Source organism: Genypterus blacodes, unplaced genomic scaffold (genome assembly GCF_046128005.1).
Source record: "Genypterus blacodes isolate CSIRO-AG114 ecotype Tasmania unplaced genomic scaffold, CSIRO-AGI_Gbla_v1 ptg000308l_1, whole genome shotgun sequence".
NCBI lineage: Eukaryota > Metazoa > Chordata > Actinopteri > Ophidiiformes > Ophidiidae > Genypterus > Genypterus blacodes.
Genome location: NW_027467097.1, coordinates 141,635 through 159,283, shown reverse-complemented (window position 1 = coordinate 159,283; position 17,649 = coordinate 141,635). Strand labels below are relative to the sequence as shown.

The 17,649-nt window shown below is 50.8% G+C and overlaps 1 protein-coding gene across 1 annotated transcript in view; it reads left to right on the top strand.

The window, feature by feature from the left end:
- Window positions 1–17,649, top strand: part of LOC142988266 (neurexin-3b-beta-like) — an 85,513-nt gene that overhangs the window by 33,861 nt on the left and 34,003 nt on the right. Inside the window, exon 3 of the mRNA XM_076137387.1 lies at window positions 16,856–17,027. Coding sequence (XP_075993502.1) covers window positions 16,856–17,027 — 172 coding nt within the window. The remainder of the gene's footprint in view (window positions 1–16,855; window positions 17,028–17,649) is intronic.

Here is a 17,649-nt window from a genome sequence, read left to right as displayed (position 1 = left end):
CCTGTAGTCAGTAATAATTAACGGCTTTGGCACCTCCACTCTGACTGAAGATCCGGGACGCGCGCGCACACACACACACACACACACACACACACACACACACACACACACTCGAAGCATTTTTCTGTCTTGCTTGTTCCTGAAACACAAACAGGTTTCACAGCCACAAACAGTGTTTCCCCTCACAGCTCTCACACTCTCCCCTTGCAGCTCCACACATATCAAAACACACACGCACGCACACACACACACACACACACACACACACACACACAGGCTGTTCCAACAAACCCTCACGCCACGGCACAGCGGCACTGATACTCCAAACATGATGCGGGGGCTCTCCGTGGGTCTTCTGTCTGTCAGTCAGTCAGTCAGCCATGGCGACCCCGGGGACTTCAAGCAAATGGTTTATGTAGAAGACCCCTAGTCTCTAACACACACACACACACACACACACACACCTGACACAGTGTCCGCACCACCATTTCAGGAATGCAGCATCTGACAGAGTTGGACAAACACAGAGCAGCATTATGTCGCTGGTCGGAGCTCGGCTCGCTCGTCCCCGTCCATGTTTGTTTCGCTGACCGAGATGGAAAATGCAATGCGAGACAACAAACGGCGAGCCGCTTCTCTATTTTGCTCTCTGACAGCCGAGCCTCTGGGGGATGCTCGTGTTTTCACAGCCGAGCCGTAGGACATGAATTCGATTCTCGCAGCGAGAGGGAGAGAGAGAGAGAGAGAGAGAGAGAGAGAGAGAGAGAGAGAGGGAGAGAGAGAGAGAGAGGGAGAGAGAGAGAGAGAGAGAGAGGGAGAGTGAGAGAGAGAGAGAGAGAGAGAGAGAGGGAGAGAGAGAGAGAGAGAGAGAGAGAGAGAGAGGGAGAGGGAAAAGATGAAAGTGAGGGTGTGTGCAGAGTTTCATATACATCCAAAAGTAGAGCAAATACAAGAGGCTGAATGAAGAACACATAAAGGAGGGAGGAAGAGGAGGGGGGAGGAGGAAGAGGAGGGGGGAGGAGGAAGAGGAGGGGCGAGGTTATTTTAGAATTCAGAGCAGGATCCAGACAAACTTGGCTCAGATTGGAGTGTGAATTCCAAACTACAGTGTTCCTCCCCTCCTCCCTCCTCCCTCCCCTCTCTCTCCCTCTCCAAACCTTCCTCCCCCTCTTATCTCTCTCTTCTCCTCCTCCTCCTCCTCCTCATCTTATCTCTTCCTTTCTCTCCTTCCTCGACACCCTGTGGAGCCCAGATGTTTGCACGAGCCGCCGCGTTCCTGAGCTGTCCGTCTCTAATCCTGTCTCCATGTATAATCTACCTCCGACTCTCCTCCTCCTCTTCCTCTTCCTCACGTGTGCACTCGTACTCCTCGGCCTGTTTCCTCTACATGGCTGCTGCTCCTACAGCTTTGGCTAAGAGATGAAGTTCTGTCACGTTCTTGTTCAGGCCGTATCAGAACGTGCTGCACGCTGACGTGACGGCTCAGATTGTGAGTGACGGATGGATTTGTGTGTCTGTGTGTCCATTTAGAGATAATCAGGCTAATACGGCTCTAAACTTAGCCTGATTCAGTCTTCATGACCCTATCTCGGTCTGACTAATGGCTCTTTATGTCTGCGTGTACACGAGATTCTAAATGGACGACTGATGAAGGCAGCTCCTGCAATCAGAGGTCCAGAGTGAGGGGAGACAGAGGGAGACACACAGGTCTCAGTCTCTCACCTGAGGATGAAGAGCGAGGCAGAGTGAGATTCAGGTTTTCAGGGATTATCGACAAGGAAACGGGGCTGATGGGAGGAGGGGAGGATGGATTGCAGAGCTGCTGAAGTGAGAAACGTCAACATTAGAAAATAAATCTACTGGAAAAGCGGAGGAGGAGGAAGAGGAAGAGGAAGAGGGAGGAAGTAGGAGGGGGGGGGGATCTTCTCTTTTCAATATCGGTGACGGTGAGGCAGATTGGCTCGCTCACACACACACACACACACACACACATGTCTGCACACACTGCAGATGTATTCAAGCAGGATTAAGCTCCTGCTGGGGGGGGAGAGGCAGCGAGGCCCGTTTTTCTTCTTCCCTCTTCCTCGCTGATTAAAAGAAAGAAGAGAGAGATCAAACTGGAGTGCGTCGCTCCTTCACAGATGGAGCGGAGGAGTGAAAGTGAGTACCTGTGTGTTTACCTCCTTTATTTAACCCCTCCCTCCCCTTATTGACTCACTGCTGCTGCTGCGTGACGAAGCTGAGAGAGAGAGAGAAAGAGAGAGAACACATCACTTTGATATGACGCCGCTGATCTAGAAGAGTAAGAGAGCAGAGCGCTCCTGCTGGACGTCTGGGCGGAGTTATTGTGAGCGTTGGATGGCTGAAGGTTAGAGAGTGAATCTGGGAGCTTTATCGATCCTGCTGAGGGCAGACGGCCAAGGACGTGACAGCACCGCCGTCTTCCATCACTAAGTCTCTTTGTCTGCCTGTTTCCTTTCGCCATTTCCCCTCTCTCTCTCTCTCTCTCTCTCTCTCTCTCTCTCTCTCTCTCTCTCTCTCTCTCTCTCTCTCTCTCTCTCTCTCTCTCTCTCTCTCTCTCTCTCTCTCTCTCTCTCTCTCAAAACATTATTTTTCTATATTTAGTGCTCCGGTTCTCCAGAGTAGTTTCTCTTGTGCCCCAAAACACACACACACACACACACACACACACACACACACACACACACACACACACACACACACACACTTCCTCATTTCCTGTCAGCTCCCGCCCGCCTTAGCAGAGGCCAGGGGTCCCAATCGACTCCGCCGGGCGCCCAAGTCGACCAATAGGGTGATGACCTTTTATTAACCCTGATGACAGAGGAGCTGGGTGTGTGTGTGTGTGTGTGTGTGTGTGTGTGTGTGTGTGTGTGTGTGTGTGTGTGTGTGTGTGTGTGTCAGTCAATAATCCAGACCATATACCTTTTGTCCTGCATGTAATCCATACCTGATGTTCCGGTACATTCTGCTCATTGTTTTTGTGAAGCATTTCTTCTTCTTCTTCTTTCCCTGCTTTAAGCTGCAGTGTAGCAATGCTGGAAATAGAATCTAATTTGATCCAGGAACACCTGATACTGTATTTTAGCAAGCCCCCCTTCCTCTACCCCCCTCTTCCTCCTCCCCCTCCTCCTCCTCCTCCTCCTCTTCCTCCTCCTCCAAGGTTATTTGGGTGTTCTATGTCCGGCGTGATGCAGCGTTGTGGTAAAAGGTGACGTTAGGTTCGGCAACCATCGAGCAAGGCATCAAAGCTTCTGAAGGTGTGTGTGAGTGTGTGTGTGTGTGTGTGTATTTATGAGCACATCAAGCGGCGGCAGGATGAATCGGCCCCTCGCCCGCTTCGTGACCCGGTGGGAGATCTGAGCCGGTCGGCCTGTGAGTCAGCACAAAGGTGATGGATGCCAAGACAATCAGGACCCCTCCCCCCCTCCCCCCCCCTCCCCTCCCCCCTCCCCTCCTCTGTCCCCTCTGGACTTCACAAGACTCACTTTGATGAAGTTGGTATAAAGGATGAAGCACGCATGGTTAATTCATTCTCCCCACATCATCAATAATTCACAGCAACCAAAGAAGAGAAAGAGAGGAAGAAAGAGAGAGAGTTTAGATTCTCCTTCACCTCCTCTCCTCCTCTCCCCCACACAGACGAGTACCCACATCCTTCCTTTTCAGGCATATTCATTTTAAAGTGCGTTCTCCCTGATGCAATAACTCCATGTTATCTTGTGGAGTCGATGAAGCTCCGGCTCCTTCGCCGCTCCGGCTCCTTCGCCGCTCCGCTCTGCTCTCTCACCGTGGAGCGCCGCCGAGCCGTGCAGATGTTGGCCGTCCTCCAGCCGGCTCCTGCTCCAAACAGCAATTAATGTCCTCTGGAGCGAAGTGGGACCTCGGGAGGGGACAAAGTTGGATACGCCGCTCATTATAAAGTTGTGATCAGGACAGAAGGCGTGCGGCGTCACGGACCAGGCCGTGTTGTTGCCCTAGACGACACGGATTCCCAGATTTTTGAGGGCATTTGACACTTTTCAGACGCCTGACATCAGCGTGTTCAGGTTGAGCCGAGCTGCAGGAACGCTGGGGGCGATAAGCTGGGAATGTCAGGTTAGATTTCAGAAAGGCTCTGCAGGATCCTTCCCCGGAACGCTCTGGTGACTGAGGGGAGGAGAGACTCTGACACCGGCAGCAGCGCCGCGTTGTTGACATGCTACGATCCGTTATGTGACAGGGTGACTTAGTCGTTAGTCGTCAGTCACGGAAAAAGATTCAAATGTGGGGGCGTGTTTTTTTGGGAGCTTTAAGCGATGTGGACGGCGAGGAGGAAGTGGCCGTCTGTGCCTGGCGAGGTCTCCTCCTCTACGCTCGACTTGGCGTGACCCGGCTCAGCGGAGCACGACACGCCGACAAATGGAAGGGCGAGGGAGAGCGAGGGAGACGTGACAGGTGGAAGGAGGGGGCGAGAGAGAGGGAGAGAGAGAGAGAGAGAGAGAGGGAGGGAGGGACAGACGCAGGGCGAGGGAGAGAGAAAGAGAGAAGATGGCGGCGGGCAGGTAGCTTTGGAGGGGCAGTGATGGGGTGCAGAGGAGGAGGGAGTGACGTCTGCTCTGCTGCGGCGAGCACAGATGGAGGAGCAGGAGCAGCAGGAGCTCGATCTCTCTCTCTCTCTCTCTCTCTCTCTCTCTCTCTCTTCATCCCCTCTTCCTCTGTCTGCCTCTCTCGCTCTGCTGAAGTCGGCGGGTCAGTCCTTCCTCGCTCGTCACTCTTCGCCTCATTGTCCGTGTTTTTGTGGCTTTTGATTGAGGGTCCGTCCCCGATCAGCCTCCTCCTCCCTCACCTCTGCTGTACGTCATTCACCAGCCTCTGCACCTCTGCGTGTGTGTGTGTGTGTGTCTCTCTCTCTGTCTCTCTCTCTGTCTCTCTCTCTCTGTGTCTCTCTCTCTCTCTCTGTCTCTCTCTGTCTCTCTCTCTCTCTCTCTCTCTCTCTCTCTCTGTCTCTCTCTCTCTCTTCAATGGAACCTTATTACAGATGAAAATGGCCTTCTCTTTTGTAACGCCGTCCTTGTTCAAACTCGATTGCTATCCTTTTGACACACACACACACACACACATATGGAAGCCGACATATCAGTGTATGTGTATGTATAAATGAGTGTGTGTGTGTGTGCACTCGTCTCCTCTCAGAGTCGCTTTAACGTGAATGTTCCTGCAGTGTTTTGAGCAGACAGAGCTGACGTGTGTGTGTGTGTGACACATTATCAGCTCTGTGTGGGAGCAGCCACACACACACACACACACAAGTCGACCTCAGCCAGACCCCGAGTCTCACTGTGACATTTACAAAACAGCCTCCCACCACCTCCAGAGACGGACTACACATCTGTCACTTCCTGTCTGTATTTCCTGTCCTGTGTTATCTGTGAGCCTTTAAAGACCTAAATGTGCCCACTCATCTATCTTTGTCCCTTTTCCTCCCTCTGACACATTGGCACTGTTACCTGATAATCAAAAGGCATTGTAAACACACAGAGTTCAGAATCCTGACTCCTTACACGCCACATAGAAGACGCAGCCTCAACCATGGCAGGCTGGAGCAGGTTCCTCCCAAAACACAAAGAGGCGGGAGCGTTATCAATCACCGGGAGTCGCTGATTAACGTTAATGGCTCCTCTCATAATTACGCCGGCGTCTCTTTGCATTCCAATCACTTGGATTTCACGCCTCCTCCTCTCTGCAGGGCGGATTTGTTAATTGTGGGAGCGGAGCGGGAACGAGCGCCGTCGCAAAGCCTTTGATACGCACTTATCTGCTCCCCTGTTAGGCATTAGGAAAGGGAAAGATTGCCATTTAGAAAAAAAAAAAAGAAAAAAGAAGTAATACCATCTCTGAAATTGGTGAAGTAGGAATAATTGTGAAAAATAATTGAGGAGGAAGGAGTTTTGTTTTGAAAGGAACACTTTAGGATTTCAATTATTCAAGTGTGTCTGCGGCCCCATAGCATTAGCATATCCTGGAGTTATAGGAGGGAGGAGGGGAGGGAGGGAGGCCGCATTAGAAGCCTGCGTGCCCTGAAAGTGTCCACTGGAGAAGTAGGACACTGGCAGATGCACCGCTGCCGCCGCCGCCGCAGCGTCGCTCCTCCAAGTGGAAGAGACAGACCGACCTAGATTCCCTTCTATTTGTTCAGCCATTTTAGGTTTCAATGTCTCCATTTCCAGCTCCGGCTCTTCCCCAGCCTTTGTGTAACGCTCAGATATTGCGGCTTAGATTTGTGTGCTTTAATGCCTCTTCCTCTCTCTCCCTCTACCTCTTCTTCCCTCCTCCTCCTCCTCCTCCTCCTCCTCCTCCTCCTCTGTCCGTATCAGCTCCTCGGCATCAGAGCGCGCGTGAGCGTATCTCTAAACGGCAGAGACGCGTTCAGACAGACACTGAGATAAGACAGCAGGGGGGAAGATCGCTTGACTTATCTCCAAATTCCCGGTGAAAGGCACTCCCGTACTTTTCCTGTTGATGGAAAGCGAGCGTCTTATCTCCCCCCCCCCCCCCCCCCCCCTGCCGACGCGTGAATACGGTATCACTCCACTCCGGAAAATACGGAATATTTTAAATCAATTACGTCTTATTTGGTGCGCAGGGATTTTGGGCGCGATGCCGGCAGATTCACACGGCTCTGATGCGCTCAATCTGCTCGGGAATTGGAAATGAATAATGCAAAGCGGGAGCACTGACCGGGTTCAAGCTGACAAGACAGCCACGCACACGGAGAAGGCATATGCCGCCCAGCGTGGCGCTCCCGACCAGCGCCGTAGGAGAGCGGAGAAGAAGCCGGGAAGAGGCCGACTCGGCGGCTGCGTTGCGTCCGCTCAGGTATTCATTTAAACATGACATGGTTTCCCCCCGGGGTGAGGGTTTGGCGTTCAGCGGGAGGAGAGCAGGTGAAGACACTTTGATAAGATGGCAGCGTTTCGTAATCGTGGATGTAATCCGTTTGCGTTTAGAGATTGGCATCGGAGCGCCGTGCAGACTTAATGGGAATCGGGGGGAAGGGGGGGAAGGGGGGTCGGACCCAGCCAGGAGTTGAAAAGGTCACCGTGCCTCCGTCATCTTCCAGTAAAGTTATTTTGAATCAGGAGTCGGGCGTCAGTAGTGCAGCGACTCTCCCACTGAGATCCAAAGTTGGGAATGTAGCGTTGTTTTGTTTTCCCACCCGTATTCCGACAAGAAGGCGGGCGCTCCTGACTCTGAGTGACTCTGGATCCACCTCAGTGTCAACACAGACCCAACATCACTGCACCGTCATTAGATCTATACCAGGGCTGGGTCTATGGGTGTACCCAATAAACTGGCAGCTCAGTGTATCTCTCCATTATGGGAGTGTTGATGGGAGCCCGGCGTTCCATTTATCATCCTAATCTCCCTCCCAGCTGAAGCAATTAGACTGCAAACCGTTTGGAGTTTGCACGCGGCGGTCGGGGCGGTGCCTTTGTGCTCCAGACCCGCCGAGCGATGTCATCAGCAGGGGGGGGTGGGGGGGGCAGAGGAGTCAGGAGTAAATGAGTCTCCAATCAAAATAAGATGGGACTCCTCATCAGGACGCCATGGAAGACGGACAGAGAGAGAGAGGGAGGGACGGAGAGGGGACGGAGAGAGAGAGAGAGAGAGACTGTCACCAGGGTGCCTAATGCGCTCTATTCTCACTTAATCATTTTCTCCAGCTCTCCTCGTCCTCCTCCTCACCGCGCTGCCTCCCTCTCTATAACTCTGTGTTTCTTCTTCATGTCCACCTTCATCCCCTTCTCCTTTGAAGGTAGCTATCTCTCTCTCGCCCTCTCTCCCTCCTCTCCCTCTGCTTTCACCCCTGACACTTCAGCGGTCTCGACTCTTCATCTCAGGCAGGTTACCCGTGGCAACAGACCTCCCGTCTCCTCTGCTGCCAGCGTGTTACTCAACTATCCAGCTAGCTTTGGCACCAAAGTTGCCAGCTAAGCCCCGGGGGGGAGGGAACAGTGGAAGACCCCCTTTTTTTCCCCCTAATCTCTTCCTCACCTTCACCCTCTTCCTTCATTTCACTTCATCTTCCTCCTGACACCGCGGACGAGCGATTAGAGCGCAGTCTGCCGTGTGTCACGGCTGCCGATGCCAGCAATTAGCATTAGCATTTTAACACCTGTTTCTGGGCACCGTTTGTGTTAGCGCCTCTAATTTTAATGCAGCGCGCGGAAAAGGACGTCGGACAAACAAAAGCTGTGACACACACACACACACACACACAAAAAGAGTGTTTGCACGCACGCACGCACATGCATGTTTTTGTGTTTACATTCGTCAGCCCGTCTGTTTGTGCCTGAAAGTGCGTGCCCAGAATATGATGTTTACACAAACAGATGGATGAGAAGATGTCTCTCTCTCTTCCTCTCTCTCTCTCTCTCTCTCTCTCTCTCTCGCTCTCTCTCTCTCTCTCCCCCCCCCCCCCCCCCCCCCCCACATCCACTCTGTTGTACTGCATATCGTCTCATATCTCGTCAAATTGCTCAATTTTACAGCTTGTTTCAGTAATTAGCATCCATTTTGTTAATTGCGTTGTGCAACTGTCTGAAAAAAAAGGCAGCCAATCACCAGACTTTTTTTTTTTCCCTTCCTCCCACTGTGATCATGTTTTACAAACAAGGGCAGACTTTACTGCCGGCAGGTGTTAGAGCCAGATGCCCCCAATAGCTTTAGATAAGAGAGGATGTTTAATAGAATAAACATAAACACATCCTTTAAATTAGCATAGCATAGGGGTATAGAATTAGTTTGATACCAGGAGGTGACACACTCTTATAAGTGAACATAGCTGATGTTCACACGGTCCAAAGAGTCCTTTCTGATCCTTTGTTGTCAACTTTGGAGTGTGTAGATGTAGCTTGGGGGAGTCCTTTAATGTCACAATCCCTGCAGTAAGGCTCAAGCTGGGGATCGATACCTGGGCGCCCCCATAGTCAGCTGCCTAATGCTTCAGAAGAGGCCCGGAGAGCTCTTAAAGTACAGTGAGGGCCACGTTCCAAACACGCCGCAGTCTGGAGCCTAAAAGAATCAAAGGGTTTCATCTGGCGAGTGTTTACGAGGCGGCAGAGGCGACGCGGCACGTGCCACAGTGACTTAAGGTGAAGTGGGAGGATGCAGCCAGGAGTCACAGATGAAGTGTCCGTACGTGTTTCTACTTTGGGAAGAAACGTTCCTCATTCCAGTGAAAATAAGGAGAGAATGTGGAATAAATTGCGTCCCTGCTTGATTTATTGCTCGCGAGTTTCATTCTGGAGCCACCAAATAGAAAGGGCTCTGAATCCGCAGCACATTAAATTAAATATCTGCCGAACAGATTCTAATTTGATCACCAAGCTGTTTCAATTTCATTAGCCTGCTCCCTAATGGACTTTCACAGCATATTATTCCATCTAGCACAAATCCCATTCACTGACTCTCACTGACTCTATCTTCTTTTTTTAAATGAGCCCCGTGGCAGGCAGGGAGCGTGCGGCTCAACGCGGCGCAGTGTGAGGTCAGCGGCCGGGCGCCTGCGTCCCTTAAAAATGGACGACGCAGCAGACAAACAGAGAAATGACTCAGTAACTGAAATAAAACGGAATATTTATACCAAACACCTTCTGAACAGCTGTTGCAAAGAAGCGTCTGTCCAGTTATTAAGCGGTAATATGCTAATAGGACTGTAGAGTTATATACTGCGTGTAGGCGTGTGTGTGTGTGTCACCGGGGCCCGGATGCTGTGATTGCATGCGGTGGAAGCAGCAGGTCAGGCTATCACAGGGAGGAAGAGGCCGGGCTGACAGTTCTGCTGCGCCCCTTTGCTTTGGCGAGCTTGTAATTATGCGGCGTGCATTATAATCACTTCAGCTGTGCAGGATTCTGAACATAAACAGGGAGAAACGTCGCCCGGCTCGGCACCTTTGAACGGATCTCTTATGTTTGAATGCTACATTTCCTCTGCTGGCAAACTAATTACAACTTGTACCAAAGTAACTGCTGTTATATAGAACAAAGGTTGATACTCGTATTGTAGGACAACATTGTAAATACTTTGTGTTGTTGTGTTGTTGTGCGTTCAGAGTTGATGAGGTCCCTCTGCAAACATGAATAAATGATTTGAGTAGTGAGAATGGAATGAGAAAGTTTCTATTTGTTGATATTTAGTCAGGAAAGAGCCGTCAGGTTGTTACCGGGCTGGTCTAAGTTCTAGGGCCAACCCAGGATTGAGAGCTCTAGTTAGGGACCGAGTGAGTGAGATGGCAGATACCAGCGTCTGAACTGAGTTTACCTTTAGGGACGAGGTGAGGAGTTTGAATAACAGGAGGGAACTCTGCTGAAAGGAGCCAGCTCAGGTATCTAATGTTATCAGAATGCCTCCGGGACGCCCCCCCCCCACCCTACAGGGACACCTCCCCCCCGTGGAGACATTCCCTGGCACAGGACAGGAACCACAGGACAGACCCAGAATGTGCCAGAGGGATCACACATCGTATCCGCCGGCTCCTGTTGCACACCTGCTCGACCCTGGAGAAGGAATCTTTCTTCCTTTGTTCCCCGTCTCCATGGCGAGCTTTGTCTGGGTCAGAGACAGTGTGAGACGTTTGAGACGTGACTCAACATCTCGGGCTCATGGACGGATTTATATTTATTGAAGTTAGACGCTCTATTGACTCGTTCTCTCCGGCGTATCCACAGCAAGGCCCGGAACGGAAACAGTGAAAGTCTTTGGTCTTGCTGTCGTCCTTCATATGTCCTTTTTCATTTTATTACAGAGAAACTCGAGGACGCATCGCCTGTTTTAAAGTAATATGTCAACTAAAGTGTAAACAACATCAAAACTCAATCTTATCTCGAGAAATAGCTCAAACTTTTGCAAAACTAAATCCCTGGGTTGCAGTTTTTCAACACCTACACCTTAGAAAATTACACTTTTGCAAACGTGGCAAGATTTACAGCACAAACTATATTACGCAGGGTTTGTACGGTGGATGGAGTTCTTTTTGGGGGGTCGGGGGGAAGACAACGGATCTGAGGCGCACGTACGGTGAAATACGGCGGGCAGGATTAGGATCAGTGCAGTGTCAGGTACTCTAAGTTCCAAGAGGCTGAAAGTGAGCTGGAGAGGACTCTGCGGTAACATTGATAAATGTTTTCACCAGGCCATCCGCCATTAGTGTCAGGGCAAGTTACAGCCACAAGAGCGGACAAACAGGAAATAGAGAAAGAGCGGGTGTAAATAATTGATAAGGCTGACCCTGCGCGATTCATATTCTGCAGCCGAGGATCAAAGAGTGAAGCTGGGTGTTTGACATTGAGCCTCGGCGCAGGAGTCAAAGCCATTACCTCCCGCTGCAACTCCTCTGCCGCATATGTTTACATTAAATATGCAGCGAGTCTTCCTCCTCCTCCTCCTCTTCAGCCCGGGCGTGGAAGCTTAACGCCGGCTGGCTCTCCTGGGCATTAACCAAGCGGCTAATGGACTCGGCGGTATTACCCGAGCAATTACCTCGTGGGGCTGGAAGTAAAGCGAGGTGGAAGCCATGTTTGTCCCCGTCCAGGCGTTACGCCTCTGTGTTTCTTTTAGCCCTGATCAATATTTCAGGAGGCAAAGGGGGCGATTGGCGTGCGCCTCGTCCTCCTCCTCCCACGCCGGCTCTGGCAGCGGCTCCACAGACGATGACCGGCTTTTAAATAAAGGCTTGGGTCAATTAATGATTCATGGAAATTCACAGTTTTTTCCCAGGAAGGTTTATTTGAAAAGTGCATTAAACCAGTCGCCGTTAAAAACCAAGAGGGGAGGAGAAAAAGTCACAGCAACAACTTCTGCAGCTGATATGAGACACGGCATGCGTTTGACTCTGGCACATTGTTATCAGTGTCTGGCTGTAATTATGGTTTTTATAGCTCCGTGTCTGTCAGCAGCACTTCTATGAGACGCTGCATTAATAACAGGCTGCGGTTTAACATGACATCATTCCTGCTCTACTATACACACTCCTGTCATGTAAAGTGATCATTGAAGTCATCTGGAACAACAATCTCACACACCAAAATTGCTGTTTTGTGGCTTAACAAGTTCTATCCAGCAGAATTAGACATGATTAGATCAGATTAGCTTTAATTAAGATTTTAGTAGAAACCTCAGTGTGTGTGTGTTGGTGTTTTGTGCTTAAGTTTGTCACATATTGGAAATACATTGCGATCATGTAGAGAATAGAGCGGAAACGTGGAATCTGATATTTTCTGATCGGTGTCGGTCCATGGGAACCCTCACAGATATCAGATATGCATTAGCAGAAGATGTATTCAGGTTTTCTTCATGCCGATTCAACCTTTTGCTAATGTTTGTGTAGGTGCATTGGTTGACACATGAGCTTTAATGCGTCTTCCAACCGCCTCATTCACGTACAGAACGCAGCAGGTCGCCTCAAAAGCGACCACAGCGTTGACTCATCATGGCTGTCAGCCTAATAAAGCGGTGTCTAACCCGGGGGCTCGTCGAGTGCAACATGAGTCACGCCGTAAGCCAGCAAAGCTCTCAGAAGCTCTCAGAAGCCTCCCGCATCTTTTCCCCTACAGCAAATATCTGACTCTCCGTTCTGACGCACATAAGAGCCGACAGCTACAAATCACTGCGTCGCCCGTGAGTTATCCCTGTCAATTACTAACCATGAAGCGGCGTTGGCGTTATGAAGGCCAGGTGCATCAATCCAGCAGCTTCTCACGTTGTCCCGGCTTCTCCGCCCCTATCGATCCTGCTTCCGCCCGCTTCCACGGCTGCAGCTTTAAAGGCCTCCTGACCGCAGGAAAGCTAAGTTGAGTGCTGATGCCAGATGAAAGGGTGGATGTGTAACACAAACTCCCGCCCAGGGACGTGTACACATTTTTTTGATATCAGATCTTCCTCCTTCCCCAACTGAGACTTAATATAGATCCACTGGAGTCGTACCACTACAAGCTACTCTGTGCCCGTACCCGATTTCACTCAAGGTTTGAGTGCAACACAATACATTTTTTGCGGGGGGGTACGGAAAAAAAATAACGTCCTCTGACCTTAAACTGCTTTCAATGCATTTTCTAGAAGCTATCTGACTCACACACACACACACACACACACACACACACACACACACACACTCATCAACTCAACTCAACTACATTTTCTCCCTCTCACCGCCTCTTCTGGCAGCTTTCCCTCTCCCCAGCTGTGCTAAATGTGCTAATTTAACCCGTCTCACCTCTGTGAAGTCATTTCAGACGGTGTCTCGCTGTCTGAACCGGTGGCTTAGCAGAATGGCCATTCAGCGAGATGGTGATGGGGTCTATTGTGTGGAGCCCATCCCCACACAGCAGCTGTCTGTTCGGCGCTGTGGCGGCTGTCTGCACGACCGCCCACCTCCATCCCCCCCCCCCCTCGCTTTGACTGATTCTCCGTCTTTGACTCGGCCCGGCAGCGCTCCGTGTGTCGGAGGCATTGATCGGCCCTGAATTGGATTGCGGCGGGGCCTGATTACTGATGTCAGTGTGTGTGGCGGCTCACGTGGGACCGCCGCGGCTCCTCGTGCCAAGCCTGAGCCAGATCGGCCCGCGGGCTGCAGTGGAGCTGAAATTACATTTATCAGTCTTACTTACGCAGCCGTGGAACACAACATGCACACGACGGCCCTGAGACTCACGGCTCCTGGCTGGGATTAAATAAAGAACATGTGGGGCCATTACAAGAGTTTTGGCAACATAGACGATTAAATTACCACTCTATGGAAACGTGATATGTAGAGTGTTTCCTTCAGGGAGGTGTGAGGGTGAATGAGGGCGATGCTCTGTACTCTGGAGCTCAACAACGATCAACTAAAGGTTTCACTCATCAGGTCTGAGATGGTCCAGGTCCAGACTCCACTGCTGGTTGCTTCCCGGGCGTTAGATTCCCTCAGACCGTACGGCTCTATGCTCATTTGGAGGGAAGCTCATTCGGCTCTCCAGAACGACGGGTCAATCACAGTCAATTGCAATATTATCATAAAAATGTAAAATGTGGCAAAGTGAGTGCTTTTCCAATTCTGCTTTCATACTGAGGAAGACTGTGGGAACAATGCTTCTTCAGCACAAGGTTACACTTTATGGCTTTGTGTACCTTTGTGTGTTCCTGTTCCTGGGCTTGTGTACATGTTTGCCTACGAGTGTGTATCTGTGTGTGTGTGTGTGTGTGTAAGTGACTCTCCCCGCATCATTTGTTTACGCCTAGAATAGTGGCCATCATCTTTTCCACTAAGAGAACAATAGCCATTTCTCCCCTTTGCTCAGGAGACAATGAAGTGCCTTCCCGCCTCGCGAGCGACAGGCCAATAAAAAACGTAATTGGATCTGTCAATCAAATGTTGCTGCAGCGCGGGGGCGAAGGCGGGCGGGCAGGTGGGTGTGCGGCGGCGGCGGAGGAGGCAGGAGAGTCGCCGGACAACAGCTGCCGTTCAGGGGAAGTAGAAGAAGAAGGAAAGAGAGAGAGAGAGAGAGAGTCGACTGTGCCCGGAGGCGCTCGGCAACGGTTGTTGTGTCGTGTTGTTTGCTTGTAGCAGAACCAGGGAGGGGTGACGATCTGTCTTTGTTTGTAGATATGAGTGTGTAGGTGATGACGCGGCTGCCGGAGTGTGTGAAGGTCACGGCGGATGTACTCACGCTGATGTGTGTGTCTGCGCCGAGGCCTCGCCGCCGCCGCCGCCGCCGCCGCGTTGAAAGGTCCTGTCATTACTCAGAGGGGGCAGGAGGCTGCGGTCGTATTTGTCACAGTACAACACACACGCTGAGCGTCGCCGCGTGGCATTAAAGTGTCAACATGTTGGCTCCCGTCCTTCCCTCAGCCTGTCTGGGCGTCGTTCATAGATTATCAGTATTTACAGCCAGATATGAGCGCAAACGCCTGTTGCTCTTAATTTTAACGGTAACTACTTAAATTAAGAGCCTTTTTACAGCCTCTCTGACTGAGGCGTTAAGTGCAGGCTAAGATATTCCGGCTCCGGCTCTAGCTCTGCACCTTCTGCCTGGGCTTTTAGGAAATGGCTTTGTCGTGTCGTCCTCCATTATTAGCCCAAGTTAGAGAGTGTGAAGCAGGAGAGCCTCTGTCACGTTACAGTCTAATGTGATGTCACGCTGAAGCCACTGAAGAATAGAGCCAAGATTGTTTTTAAATGATTTATGAGACTGTAAGCGGCGGCTAGCAGACTGTAGCATGCACACTTAGTCACTGTGCGTGGTTTCGGCTCACACAGAGTTCACTTACCTGCGCTCTTCATCCTTATTCTGATTTCTGGCTTTAGCGCATTAAGGCGTCATTACAGAATAATACAATTCCATGGTTTGCTGAATATATTGGACTAGTTCCTTAATCAGCTAACCAAATGCATGCAAAGTTTGCTTACGGCGATTAGAGGACACTAGATTGTTTGCACGCTTCGCTAAATCGATTTCTGATCCCGTAATCTCGCTCTGTTTCTCAGAGTGCAGCAGAATCGATTTATGCTGATTTGGATCTGATTGCCGCTGTTTTCATGCGACACGTGAAATGATTGATTCACCGCCTGCTAATCACATTAGAACATCAGCGTTCGGCGTGCACATCAACAAATGTGATGGCATACTAATAGTAAAAGCGACTGCGTGCTACGGTGGAGCCGGCGTACGAGATAAGACCGCACCTCCTCCCCTCTACAGACGAGGAAACAGGCACTTGAAAGACGCCCAGACACCAAAACAACAACTTCATTTAGAGGAAGAAAGTGAGAGCTGGGTGTCTTGAAGGTGCCCTACTTAAGACGCAGAAAGATACGGAACAAAGAGATGAAAAAGCTCATACCTGTTTCCGATTGGCTCAGAGTCCAGAGACGGACCCGTTAGTAATCTCCTGGTGTAACATTAAAACAGTTTAAAGTGTTGGTTGACCTTATAAATTCCTCTTCTTATAGAGTCTAGTAACATTAAATACAGGTTGGCATTTTAAGTGTTGTGCCATTTGCGTTGTTAAAGTCTTTCAGCGTTTTGCCGAGCAAGCAGCGTTAAGTCCACTCTGACATTATCAAGGTCCACCTCGTAACGCTCCGCCCGTGTCTCCGCTGATCAATTAGCGATACGGCGTCTGCCCCTCTGCTCGCCGTCCTAATTTAGATTTTGTTATGAGAAAGGCTCTCCCGCCGCTCCGGCCCTCTAAAGGAGGTAATTACACTGAGAGATTCCCTGCGGAGGATTAAAACAAATGACATAAGAAACGCAGCCCCTCTTCATCGGCGCTCGCTCGGGGCCCCGTGCCTCGGCTTTAAAACCCCTTTGCTTGTAACGCCCACACGCCCATGAATTTGCAAGCAGACCCAATAAAACACGCTGGCAGCCGGTGAAGAATGAGTGCGGTTGAGGGGACGTGGACGCGGGGAATGATGGCGAGGCTTCACGATTTATGGTTACGGTATAACTGGTTTAGCATTAAGGGCTAAACAAAACATATGGTATTCATAGAGTTTGCGAGGAGCAGCAGAACAGGCGTCTGTCCTGCCGGCTCTGCGGCGACAGGCTGCGGGGAGCATTACTCATCATTACAATCTCTGCTGGCAGCCCATTTTCATCACATTACAGTGGAATAATGAAGCGTAGCCAGCTAGCCTCCTCCGGTTCTCTGCCTGGTCCACCACGAATGAGAGAATCCATCCAACTCCCTTTATTCACCGTTTTACTGTTAGTTTATTGGATCGTTTATTAATTAATGCACAACAAAAGTGGAATCCTTGACGGTGGAGCCACATGACTGACTGTTTACTTCTCTGCGTTTGTTTTTCAGGAGCAAGGCAAAGTAGGCGTGACGTTCAACATTGGGACGGTGGACATCAGCGTGAAAGAACCCGCCACGGCCGTCAACGATGGCAAATACCACCTGGTGCGATTCACCAGGAACGGAGGGAACGCCACCCTGCAGGTGGACAACTGGCCCATCAACGAGCACTTCCCCTCAGGTACCATCCCACTCTGTCTGCAGTCTGTCAGCTGATGAGCTCCTGCATGGAAATGATAGTTTTAATACCACTGGACATCGCCTGTTTGTCTAATCGAGGGGAAAGGGGAGAATGATAACACCTGCACAACCATCCGGAGGTCTGCAATCGCATTAGCACACACATGCTACTGAGCCGCTCCATTCCTCAAACGCTCCTTTCATGCCCTCACACCTGACTCCACGGGGGCCATGAAAGGATCGCACAGGGCAACATCTGGCCCGCTCGTTTCAGGAAGGGATTGAAAGACACCGAGAGGCATCCGGTCGGTGGGCAGGCGAGGAAAGGATGCAGGCACAAACGGAGGGCGGCCTGCTGGACAGATAAAGCTGCTGCCTGCCTGTATCTCTCAGTCGCAGGTCAGCACAAGCAGCACAGCAGCAGAATACAAATGGTGTCATCAGACGGAGCCGGCACCATTTTGGAGGCTCAGACTGTCCCTTCATTTAGGAGAGAGAAGGAGGGGGAGAGGGAGAGAGAGAGAAAGAGAGAGGAGCTTCTACTTAGCAGTCCATTAAATTGAAGTTGGCCCTCCAGGTCTTTGATACCTGTGTGTCCCCGTGCAGGAGAGGACACCTTTGTC